Source organism: Gopherus flavomarginatus, chromosome 1 (genome assembly GCF_025201925.1).
Source record: "Gopherus flavomarginatus isolate rGopFla2 chromosome 1, rGopFla2.mat.asm, whole genome shotgun sequence".
Lineage (NCBI taxonomy): Eukaryota > Metazoa > Chordata > Testudines > Testudinidae > Gopherus > Gopherus flavomarginatus.
Window position 1 is genome coordinate 277,281,196 of NC_066617.1, and position 12,197 is coordinate 277,293,392.

General features: G+C 45.9%; 1 protein-coding gene across 9 annotated transcripts in view; it reads right to left on the reverse strand.

The window, feature by feature from the left end:
• GPC5 (glypican 5) overlaps positions 1–11,885 on the reverse strand; it is a 1,108,951-nt gene extending 1,097,066 nt beyond the window's left edge. For all 9 annotated transcript variants that reach the window (XM_050948964.1, XM_050948957.1, XM_050948972.1 and 6 more), the window contains exon 1: positions 11,429–11,885. In XM_050948964.1, coding sequence (XP_050804921.1) covers positions 11,429–11,582 — 154 coding nt within the window. In that variant the 5' untranslated portion in view covers positions 11,583–11,885. The remainder of the gene's footprint in view (positions 1–11,428) is intronic.
• Positions 11,886–12,197: the final 312 nt, after the last annotated feature.

The window sequence follows — 12,197 nt, forward strand, 5'->3', positions numbered from 1 at the left end:
GGCCCCGTCTGTGTTACCAGAGACCCAGACAGAGGTAGTGGACCCGGATTCCATGCCAACCACTGAAACAGCCACAGCACCTCCAGTCCCAGGCCCGGAACTGGAACAGCAACCAGCACCAGCAAGTGCAACCACATCTTCAAACTCAACGCCAGAGGGCGCCAGCGAGCCAGAACTGGCAGAAGCAAAAGACAGCCATACCCAAAAGGCTCAGCCAGAGCCTGAAATACCCTCAGGTGCACCAGCGGAGAGCGGTTCACCAGCAACGGAAACAACCCCATCACCTACATCGCTTCCAGAGGGACCAAGCCCAAGTCCACAGTCTGAGGAAGAACTGGTGACCCCAGCCTCAAGGGAACAGTTCCAGACTGAGCAGGAAGCAGATGACAGCCTTCAGAAAGCTTGGGCGGCGGCACGGAGCACCCCCACCGCCTCTCAGCTCTTCTAATCGATCCCGGTTTGTTATACACCAAGGACTTTTATACAAGGAAATTCTTTCTGGTGGACACCGGGAAGAATGGCAGCTGCAAAAAACAGTTGGTTGGTTCCAACTAAGTACCGGGGGAAGCTCTTAAGCTTAGCCCATGATCATCCCAGTGGCCATGCTGGGGTGAACAGAACCAAGGACCGGTTGGGGAAGTCCTTCCACTGGGAGGGGATGGGCAAGGACGTTGCCAAGTATGTCCGGTCTTGTGAGGTATGCCAAAGAGTGGGAAAGCCTCAAGACCAGGTCAAGGCCCCTCTCCAGCCACTCCCCATAATTGAGGTCCCATTTCAGCGAGTAGCTGTGGATATTCTGGGCCCTTTCCCAAAAAAAGACGCCCAGAGGAAAGCAGTACGTACTAACTTTAGTGGACTTTGCTACCCGATGGCCAGAAGCAGTAGCTCTAGGCAACACCAGGGCTAACACTGTGTGCCTGGCCCTAACAGACATCTTTGCCAGGGTAGGTTGGCCCTCTGACATCCTTACAGATTCAGGGTCTAATTTCCTGGCAGGGACCATGGAAAAACTGTGGGAAACTCATGGGGTGAATCACTTGGTTGCCACCCCATACCACCATCAAACCAATGGCCTGGTGGAAAGGTTCAATGGAACTTTGGGGGCCATGATACGAAAATTCATCAACGAATTCTCCAATAATTGGGACCTAGTGTTGCAGCAGTTGCTGTTTGCCTACAGGGCTGTACCACATCCCAGTTTAGGGTTTTCACCGTTTAAACTTGTGTATGGTCACGAGGTTAAGGGCCATTACAGTTGGTGAAGCAGCAATGGGAGGGGTTTACGCCTTCTCCAGGAACTAACATTCTGGACTTTGTAAGCAACCTACAAAGCACCCTCCGACACTCTTTAGCCCTTGCTAAAGAGAACCTAAAGGATGCTCAAGAAGAGCAAAAGGCCTGGTATGACAGACATGCCAGAAAACGTTCCTTCAAGGTAGGAGACCAGGTTATGGTCTTGAAGGCGCAACAGGCCCATAAGATGGAAGCATCATGGGAAGGGCCATTCACGGTCCAAGAGCGCCTGGGAGCTGTAAACTACCTCATAGCATTTCCCAATTCCTCACTAAAGCCTAAAGTGTACCATGTTAATTCTCTCAAGCCTTTCTATTCCAAAGACTTACAGGTTTGTCAGTTTACAGTCCAGGGAGATGATGCTGAGTGGCCTGACGGTGTCTACTACGACGGGAAAAAAGACGGTGGCGTGGAAGAGGTGAACCTCTCAACCACCCTGGAACGTCTGCAGCGGCAACAAATCAAGGAGCTGTGCACTAGCTTCGCCCCATTGTTCTCAGCCACCCCAGGATGGACTGAACGGGCATACCACTCCATTGATACAGGTAATGCTCACCCAATCAGAACCCCACCCTACCGAGTGTCTCCTCATGCCCAAGCTGCTATAGAACGGAAGATCCAGAACATGCTACAGATGGGTATAATCCGCCCATCTACCAGTGCATGGGCATCTCCAGTGGTTCTGGTACCCAAACCAGATGGGAAAATACGCTTTTGCGTGGACTACCGTAAGCTAAATGCGGTAACTCGTCCGAACAACTATCCAATGCCACGCACCGATGAGCTATTGGAAAAGTTGGGACGTGCCCAGTTCATCTCTACAATAGACTTAACCAAGGGGTACTGGCAAGTACCTCTAGATGAACCTGCCAAGGAGAGGTCAGCATTCGTCACCCATGCGGGGGTGTATAAATTCAGTGTCCTTCCTTTCGGCCTTCAAAATGCACCTGCCACCTTCCAGAGGCTGGTACATGGTCTACTAGCTGGACTGGGAGAATTTGCAGTTGCCTACCTCGATGATGTGGCCATTTTTTCAGACTCCTGGCCCGAACACCTACTACACCTGGAAAAGGTCTTTGAGCGCATCAGGCAGGCCGGACTAACTGTTAAGGCCAAAAAGTGTCAAATAGGCCAAAACAGAGTGACTTACCTGGGGCACCAGGTGGGTCTAGGAACCATAAACCCCCTACAGGCCAAGGTGCATGCTATCCAAAAGTGGCCTGTCCCAAAGTCAAATAAGCAGGTCCAATCCTTCTTAGGCTTGGCCGGATACTACAGGCGATTTGTACCACACTACAGCCAAATCGCTGCCCCATTGACTGACCTGACCAAAAAGACCCAGCCAAATGCCGTTAAGTGGACTGATGAGTGTCAAAAGGCCTTTACCCAGCTTAAGGCGATGCTCATGTCTGACCCTGTGCTCAGGGCCCCGGACTTTGACAAGCCATTCCTAGTAACCACAGATGCATCTGAGCGTGGTATAGGAGCTGTGCTCATGCAGGAAGCAACAGATCACAACTTCCATCCTGTCGTGTTTCTCAGTAAGAAACTGTCTGAGAGGGAAAGTCACTGGTCAGTCAGTAAAAAGAAATGCTATGCCATTGTGTACGCCCTGGAAAAGCTACGCCCATATGTTTGGGGACGGCGGTTCCAACTACAAACTGACCATGCTGCACTAAAGTGGCTTCATACTGCCAAGGGGAACAACAAGAAACTTCTTCGTTGCAGTTTAGCTCTCCAAAATTTTGATTTTCAAATTCAACACATCACAGGAGCTTCTAACAAAGTTGCTGATGCACTCTCCCGAGAGAGTTTCCCAGAATTCAGTAGTTAAAAAGCGTTCTTAAAATGTAGAAGTCTGTTAGTTATATACTTAGTGGTATATGTAAAGGTGCATGTGTTGTATTAATCTGTTTATTTTCAAGTTCTAGAAGGAAATCGCCGCCAGTGAGCTTCCCCACTGTCTGCAATTTGGGGGGCGTGTCATAAACAGATAGCTAAGGGTTAATGTCTCTTTCACCTGAAGCACCTGACCAGAGGACCAATCAGGAAACCGGATTTTTTCAACTTTGGGTGGAGGGAATTTAGTGTCTGAGTCTTTTGTCTGTCTGCCTGCTTTCTCTGAGCTTTGGAGAAGCAGTTTTTACTTTCTAGTCTTCTGTTTCTAAGTGTAAGGACAAAGAGATCAGATAGTAAGTTATATGGTTTCTTTTCTTTGGTATTTGCATAAATATAAGTGCTGGAGTGCTTTGATTTGTATTCTTTTTGAATAAGGCTGTTTATTCAATATTCTTTTAAGCAATCGACCCTGTATTGTATCATCTTAATACAGAGAGACCATTGGTATGTATTTCTCTTTCTTTTTTATATAAAGCTTTCTTTTAAGACCTGTTGAAGTTTTTCTTTACTTCAGGGAAATTGAGTCTGTACTCACCAGGGAATTGGTGGGAGGAAGAAATCAGGGGAGATCTGTGTGTTGGATTTGCTAGCCTGATTTTGCATTCCCTCTGGGGGAATAGGAAAGTACTATTTGTTTCCAGGATTGGAAACAGAGAGGGGGAGTCCCTCTGTGTAGTTTCACAGAGCTTGTGTCTGTGTATCTCTTCAGGAGCACCTGGAGGGGGGGAAGGGAAAAAGGATTATTTCCCTTTGTTGTGAGACTCAAGGGATTTGGGTCTTGGGGTCCCAGGGAAGGTTTTTCAGGGGGACCAGAGTGCCCCAAAACACTCTAATTTTTTGGGTGGTGGCAGCAAGTACCAGGTCCAAGCTAGTAGCTAAGCTTGGAGGTTTTCATGCTAACCCCCATATTTTGGACGCTAAGGTCCAAATATGGGACTAAGGTTATGATAACATCATCATAAGTTCTGAAGGGAACTTTTTCCTACTTTCCTAATTCAAAGTATGTTGGATGGCGGAGACAAAGAAGATGGAGGAAGAAAATTATTAAGTACTGTGTTAGCAAAGCATTTCTACAGGCAGGGAAAAAAGCGTGAGGGTAGTGGGAAAGAAACCCCTACAACAAACATCTTAATTGCACTCATTAAGAGAAAAAATTGCACTATTATGTTTAATCATATACATGAATATATTCTACAAATGAATTATGGTAGTGGAGAAGATTTACCAGTTTTGTTATTTAGGGAATGCGGAGAATATGGCTACAATTGATAAGATCTCCAAAAAAAACCTGACGTTGTTCACATTTAACTAAATAAGAAATACCAGCTGCAAGGTTTGGATCTAGATCCAAATTCCGCCAGAGGGAGAGTTGTTAAGCTTTGTGGGTTTGGTTCAAGCCCATTTCTAATACTCCCTTCCAAATGATCTGTCCATCTTTTTGATCATTACATTCTGACAATACAATCTCTAGCTAAGGAAACTGTAACTGTCTAATGATATTTAAAGAATGTGATTTATGTTTCCACATTTCATAGGAAGCTAAGATTTAAATCAAAGTACTATAATTTCATAAATATTTCAGGCTTAGCCCATTCTTAATTTGACCATCAATATAGTTTACAAACTATCTTTATCTGAGTATTAAAATGCTAAATATTACAATGAGATTTTAGGCATAAGTGTATGGTACACCATACCACTAATTTCATTTCCTCAGTAAAGGAGAAGAAAACAAGTTCCCTTGGGCTTTGCCTGCACTTAAAATTAGCCAGTATAGACACACTGGAAGAACTATATTGGTAAATACCCTTGGCAAAGATGCAATTAATATAGGCAAAAGAGTCCTTTTGACAGTATAACTATATCTTAAACTACTTCCCCAAACAGAATAAGTTACATCAGCAAAAGGACTTTTTTTGCCAGTATAACTACAGTAGTGCCTTTGCCAGCATTGCTCTGTCAGTTAAGGATGTGATTTCCCACACACACACACTCACGCTTAACTGATATAACTATGCTGGTAAAACTTTCTGGTGTAGACCAGACTTGGGAACAAGAAGAAACTATCACCATTTTAAGATAATTTTTAATCATAGCTTCCCCATTTACAGAAAACATTTTCTGTGAGACTGTACCCGTGATGGTCAATCTTCATATGTCTAAGTTCTTGACCCTGCGCACACTGGCATAAGTAAGTAATTCTACCTGTGGGAGTAGTACCACTGAAATAAATGGAACTATTCACTTAAGTAAAGATACTCATACCATACTTATTTTCAAGGATGGGTCATTTCATAATTCTCATGAATTTTCATTTGTAATGCAAATGCAAAGTGTATTAACTTACAATTGCAGGTACCTCTGTTAACTAGTACCTTACTTACAGTGGGGATTTGCCTCACCTACAGCCATTGCTGGGTAGGCCACAGTTACTATTTGCACTGACAAAGTTTAACTCTGCCTGAAATTGCTTGAGTTGCACAGATCCAAGTCATGGCTCACAGTGACTTTCCCCAGTCTACACTCGGTTTATTCATTGGTGAAGCTACATCATTTGCTAGCCACTGATGGCTGATTTGGGGCCAAATACCCCATGTAATCATGGTATTTCACCATCCATCTCCAGTAAGGGATGTTTCAGGGAAAGAGTGAGAGAGATGGGAGTAAGGAGTTCTCTTGTTTCTTTCCTTTCCTTTCCTTCCAAGTTGCTGGTACCCTGTAAAAAGTCTCATTCCCACAAAAAACACCCCGTCACTTGGATTTGGTGCAGGGTGACGATATGTGCCATTTTGTTCATTTTTTAAGTCCAGTTTGGGACACTCCTGACCATCAGATGGCAAGAGCAAATGGGACAAATGCCCAGTGCTGCCCCCCAAGAAACATGGGCGCCCTTCCCCTCCCATGAGCGCACGGAGGAATGTCAGGCGAACGGTGCTGTGGCAAGGCCCCACTGGGCCAGCCCCATACAGAGGGAGGAGGTGAGAAGGGGGCACCCCATGGGCCGGCCACACACAGGGCCTGTTTTCACTTTGGGAAATATGGTCACCCTAATTTGTTGTCAAACCAAGCAGTTCCCCGTTTATAGTTTCTCCTGAGCATTGTTTTCTCCATCCCTGATGCAGCAATGGGTCAGCTCCTACATATACCTGACCCGCTCCATGATCAACCCCTGCAGTGTTACACTGGGCAAACCTGGGATGGAATCGGCCCATGTGGAAGACTGGCCACTATCTTTCACTCATGCCTTCTGCTGAGACTGGCCCTACCTACTAACCACTAGTGGTACCATTTCAAAACCCGCAGCGGGTGAGCTGGTGCATGGGAGTCCCTCGCTCAGCATTTCCCCAAGAGAAAGATGGTGCCACCTGCCCAAGGAAAGGACAAGAGGAGCCATCCAGAAGCGCTACTGTACCATTGCTCCTGCCCGCACTGCTTCGCCCTGTTTCCCGGCCTCCTGCAGACAAGATGCCGCTGTCCAGAAAGAAAACCTTAGGAGAATGGCCAGGAGGGCCACTTTCTTTGGGGGTAGGACAGCAGCACTATGGAGGGAGCTTGCCCGCTCACAGGAAGTTGCTTGTGGGCAGTGATTTCCCTACACGCCCCCTGAATTTCCCCAACCCCCCTCCCCAGTTTTGTGAACTAGTTACATGCCAAACCTGGTGGCTGAACTTTGTCCTCACCCACAACTGTTTCACATTTGGGGACAATATATACCTTCAAGTCAGTGGCACTGCTATTGGTACCCACATGGTACCATAGTATGCCAACATTTTTATGGGTGACTTAGAACAACGCTTCCTTAGCTCTCATCCCCTAACTCCCCTACTCTACTTGCGCTACATTGATGACCTCTTCATCATCTGGACCCATGGAAAAGAAGCCCTTGAGGAATTCCACCATGATTTCAACAATTTCCATCCCACCATCAACCTCAGCCTAAACCAATCCACACAAGCGGTCAATTTCCTTGACACTACTGTGCTAATAAGCATAGTCACATAAACACCACCCTATATTGGAAACCTACTGACTGCTACACTTACCTACATGCCTCCAGCTTCCATCCAGGACACATCACACAATCCATTGTCTACTGCCAAGCTCTAAGATACAACCGCATTTGCTCCAATCCCTCAGAAAGAGACAAACACCTACAAGATCTCTATCAAGCAGACTTAAAACTACAATACCCACCTGCTGAAGTGAAAAAAACAGACTGACAGAGACAGAAGAGTACCCAGAAGTCACCTACTACAAGACAGGCCCAACAAAAACTAACAGAATGCCACTAGCCGTTACCTTCATCCCTCAACTAAAACCCAACCAACTCATCATCAAAGATCTACAACCTATCCTGAAAGACGATCCCTCACTCTCCCAGATCTTGGGAGACAGACCTGTCTTGCTTATAGACAGCCCCTCAACCTGAAGCAAATACTCACCAGCAACCCCACCCCACAGAACAAAAACACTAACCCAGGAACTTATCCTTGCAACAAAGCCCGATGCCAACTCTGTCCACATATCTATTAAAGGGACACCATCATAGGACCTAATCACATCAGCCACGCATCAGGGGCTCGTTCACCTGCACATCTACCAATTTGATATATGCCATCATGTGCCAGCAATGCCCCTCTGCCGTGTACAGTGGCCAAACCGAACAGTCTCTATACAAAAGAATAAATGGACGCAAATCTGACATCAGGAATCATAACATTCAAAAACCAGTAGGAGAACGCTTCAACCTCTCTGGCCATTCAATAACAGATCTAACAGTGGCAATTTTGCAAGAGAAAAGCTTCAAAAACAGACTCCAACTAGAAACTGCTGAACTTGAATTAATATGCAATCTAGATACAATCAACTTAGGCTTAAATAGAGACTGGGAATGGCTGAGCCATTACACACATTGAATCTATTTTCCCATGTTAAGTATCCTCACACGTTCTTGTCAAACTGTCTTTAATGGGCTATCTTGATTATCACTACAAAAGTTTTTTTTCTCCTGCTGACAATAGCGCATCTTAATTAACTAGCCTCTTAGAGTTGGTTGGGCAACTCCCACCTTTTCATGTTCTCTGTATGTATATATAGCTCCTCACTATAAGTTCTATTCTATGCATCCGATGAAGTGAGCCCATGAAAGCTTATGCTCAAATACATTTGTTAGTCTCTAAGGTGCCCAAGTACTCCTGTTCTTTTTGCGGATACAGACTAACACGGCTGCTACTCTGAAACATGCCAATTTAGCGACTGTTTGGAAATTTGAATTGAATTTGAAACATTAATACACACTTTAAAAGCATATATATTTTATGATAAAATATGTGTATCAAAGTATAATAGATTTGAAAAGCATGAACATAGACTAGCTTCCTTATACAGCTTTTGTTTTTTATGACAACGTCAGTGCATTCATTTCAGTGATGTTGGCCAACCTAATAATTGCAAATGATGATTTGTAAGCAAAGTCTATATGAGCTCTCCCTGACAGCTAAGGATGAGCTGGGGGGAAAGGCTTCAGGACCAGATTGTATTTACATTCACACCTAATCTACCTAGGTATCCAGCAAAGTGAGTTGCCCAAGTGATAGATTTTGGCTGGGGTTGGGTTACAAATCACTTGAATGTGGGGGTGGGGGTGGGCGTGGAAATGAAAAGTTGTTCTTATTGTATGAGTAAAGAGCAGTAGAACTGTACTTCACCTGTGCTGATTGAGGGCATCAAAAGAGAGGATGGGCACCTGTCCCTCTCCACTGTTTAAAGACAGAGCTGATTAGGCTCCATAATCAGTCTTTTGTTCTGTCAAGTGACCACTGCAGCTGAAATCGCTGACAATCAGGTCTAAGTGCTTAGTCCTGCTGTGGGGACAGTGTTCCTGTGGGGACAGTGTTTTTGCGTAAAAGACAGCCCAGACTGCATTAGCAGTGAGGTTCCCCCACTGAGAGCTCAGCTGAAATCACTGAGAGCTGGTGGAACCTCAAGAGACCAACTCACAGAGGTCAGTCACAGTGGCAGGTGGCAGCAGAGTGACTGTGAAGAGCCATTGGCAACAGAGTGGTAGAGTGAACGGTGGGACAACGAACAGCTGTGGCCAGAGTGAACAGTGAGCAGCTGGAGGAATGAGCAAGGTGCCTTCTTGCCCCCCCCCCCACCACCACCTGGGAGGTGTACTCACGTGAAAGCACCTCTGAACTCTGAGTCTCCACTGACCAAGGACAACACAGGTGAATGGGGTGCGGTGGAGGGAAAAGTGAGGGGCATGTTAAATAAACATTTGTTTGTTGGACTATATTTTAGTAATTTTGCTCCAGAATGCTAGATTTGTGACTGAACAGAACAGGTAATCATCAAGTGATCCATCTCCTGTTGCCCATTCCCAGCTTCTGGCAAACATGTTAGGGACACACAGATCATGGTGTTGCATCCCTCCCGATCCTGGCTAATAGCCACTGATGGACCTATTCTCCAGGAATTTATCTAGTTGTTTTTTTAATCCTGTTATAGTTTTGGTCTTCACAGCATCCCCTGGCAAAGAGTTCCATGAGTTGACTTTATGTTGTGTGAAGAAGTACTTCCTTTTTTTTTTTTTAAACCTGCTGCTTATTAATTTCATTGGGTGACTGCTAGTTCTTGTGTTATGTGAAGGATTAAATAACATTTCCTTATTCACTTTCTTCATACCGGTCAAGATTTTATAGACCTCTATCATATCCCCCCTTAATCGTCTCTTTTCTAAGCTGAAAATTCCCAGTTATTTTAATTTCTCCTCCTGTTTCATACCCCTAATCACTTTAGTTGCTATTCTCTGTACCTTTTCCATTTCCAATCTCTCTTTTTTGGGATGGGGTGACCAGATCTGCACACAGTATTCAAGGTGTACATGTACCATGGATTTATATAAAGGCAATATGATATTTTCTGTCTTATTATCAATCCCTTTCTTAAAAAAGCAAAGGTTTCAGAGTAGCAGCCGTGTTAGTCTGTATCTGCAAAAAGAACAGGGCATACTTGTAGCACCTTAGAGACTAACATTTATCTGAGCATAAGCTTTCGTGGGCTACATCCGATGAAGTGGGCTGGAGCCCACAAAAGCTTGCGCTTAAATAAATTTGTTAGTCTCTAAGGTGCCACAAGTACTCCTGTTCTTTTTAAAAAAGCAAACAGAATGTTGGGAATCATTGACTGCTCTGCACATTGAGTGGATGTTTTCAGAGAACTGATTTAAAAGTTTATTAGAGAATGTTTAAATAAAAATGATACAAATATCTACAATGACTCTAAGATCTCTTTCTTGAGTATTAACAGGTAATTCAGACTCCTTCATTTTGTATGTATAGTTGAAATTCTTTTCCAATGTGCATTACTTTGCATTTATCAACATTGAATTTCATCTGCCATTTTTGTTGCCCAGTCACCCGGTTTTTTGAGATCCCCTTGTAACTCTCTGCAGTTTGCCTGGGACTTCACTATCTTGAATAGTTTTGTATTATCTGCAGATTTTCCCACCTCGCTGTTTACCCATTTTTCCAGCTCATTTATGAGTATGTTGAACAGTACTGGTCCCAGTACCTACCCCCTTAGGGATACCACTATTTCTCTCTCTCCATTCTGAAAACTGATAACTCATTCCTACCATTTATTTCCCATCTTTTAACCAGTTACTGATCCATGAGAGGACCTTCCCTCTTATTCCATGATGGCTTACTTTTCAAAAGTCAATTTAAATTAAATACATTTTTTAAAAAAGATTATATGTTTTTAGAAATCTAGACCTGTTATATGTTTTGGTGTAACTTGCATTACCCTTATGTTAAATTTGCATCATACTAACAAAACATGTACTTTATTCATCTCTTTTATATATCTCATCCCTCCTGACACATCCGTTAAATTCAAACGCCCCCACCCCATTTCAATTCCTGGGGAAACCACTGCTTGCGGGAGCCGCGGCTTTGCTAACTCCGCAGTCTTCAATCAGCCAGCGCCCTACTAGGCGCGGAGCAGAGCCCTGCCAGCGACTGCCGCCCACCACCAAAAGCAGAGCCGCCCACTCGGGCCGAAAAGGGGCCCGCTCGATACTCCTGCCCCAGGCAGTTCAGACCCTCGCCCGCTGCCAGCCCCTCCTCTTGGCCCCGAAATACTGCGTCCCGCGTGCAGGAGCCCTGGCTCTGCCGGGGGAAAGGGTGGCACGCCCTGCAGCGGTGCCCTGCAGACATGAGCCCGCTCTTACCTGCCCGTGGGGTCTCCGGCAGCCCCTTGGTGGGGCCGATCTGGCGCAGCTGGAAAACTTTCCAAGCGTCCTCGCAGTCTGGCAGCTTCTCGCCTTTTAGAGACGCCAGAGCCGCCAACAGGAGGATGCCCGAGCGCAGGCTCTGCCTTCCCATCTCCGGGCGGCGCACCAGCTCTCCAGCCAACTGTACCAACTCTGCCCCAAGAGCCCTCTGACCCGCAGCCGCCAGTCCCCTGCCACCCACGAAGTGGGACAAGTCGAGTCCGCCAGCAGCAGCTGCCACTCGGGAACCTGCAGCCACAGCTGCGCACAGCAGCGGGAGCAGGAAGCGTGGGGAGAATTTCTCAGAGCTCCTTTCACCTGGCGCCACCGCAGTCTGCCCGGGAGCGGGGATGCTGAGGGAACCGCCCGCTGTCCCTGCCTCTGTCACATAGGCGGCACGGTCGGCTTCGCACCGAGTCCGCTGCTACAGCAGGCACCTCTATGCTGCAGGAGAAAGAAACCCGAGTACTGCAGCCTGCCCCGCCTTCCCATCAACCACCGCCCCCCGACTGACCTCATCAGCATTAGGGTGCAACACCCTCCAAACGCCCTGCTGCTCCAACAAGGCAACTTCCTTCCTCCTTCCTCCCCTTCTCGGCTCTATGAGCTAAGACCAAGGCCGTGATCAAGTGTCTTGATGTTTTTGGTCTTCTAGCCTCAAGACGAAAACCTTGTCTGTGTTTCTGGGACCTTGAAGTAAAAATATTATCTAAGTTATATCTGTTCT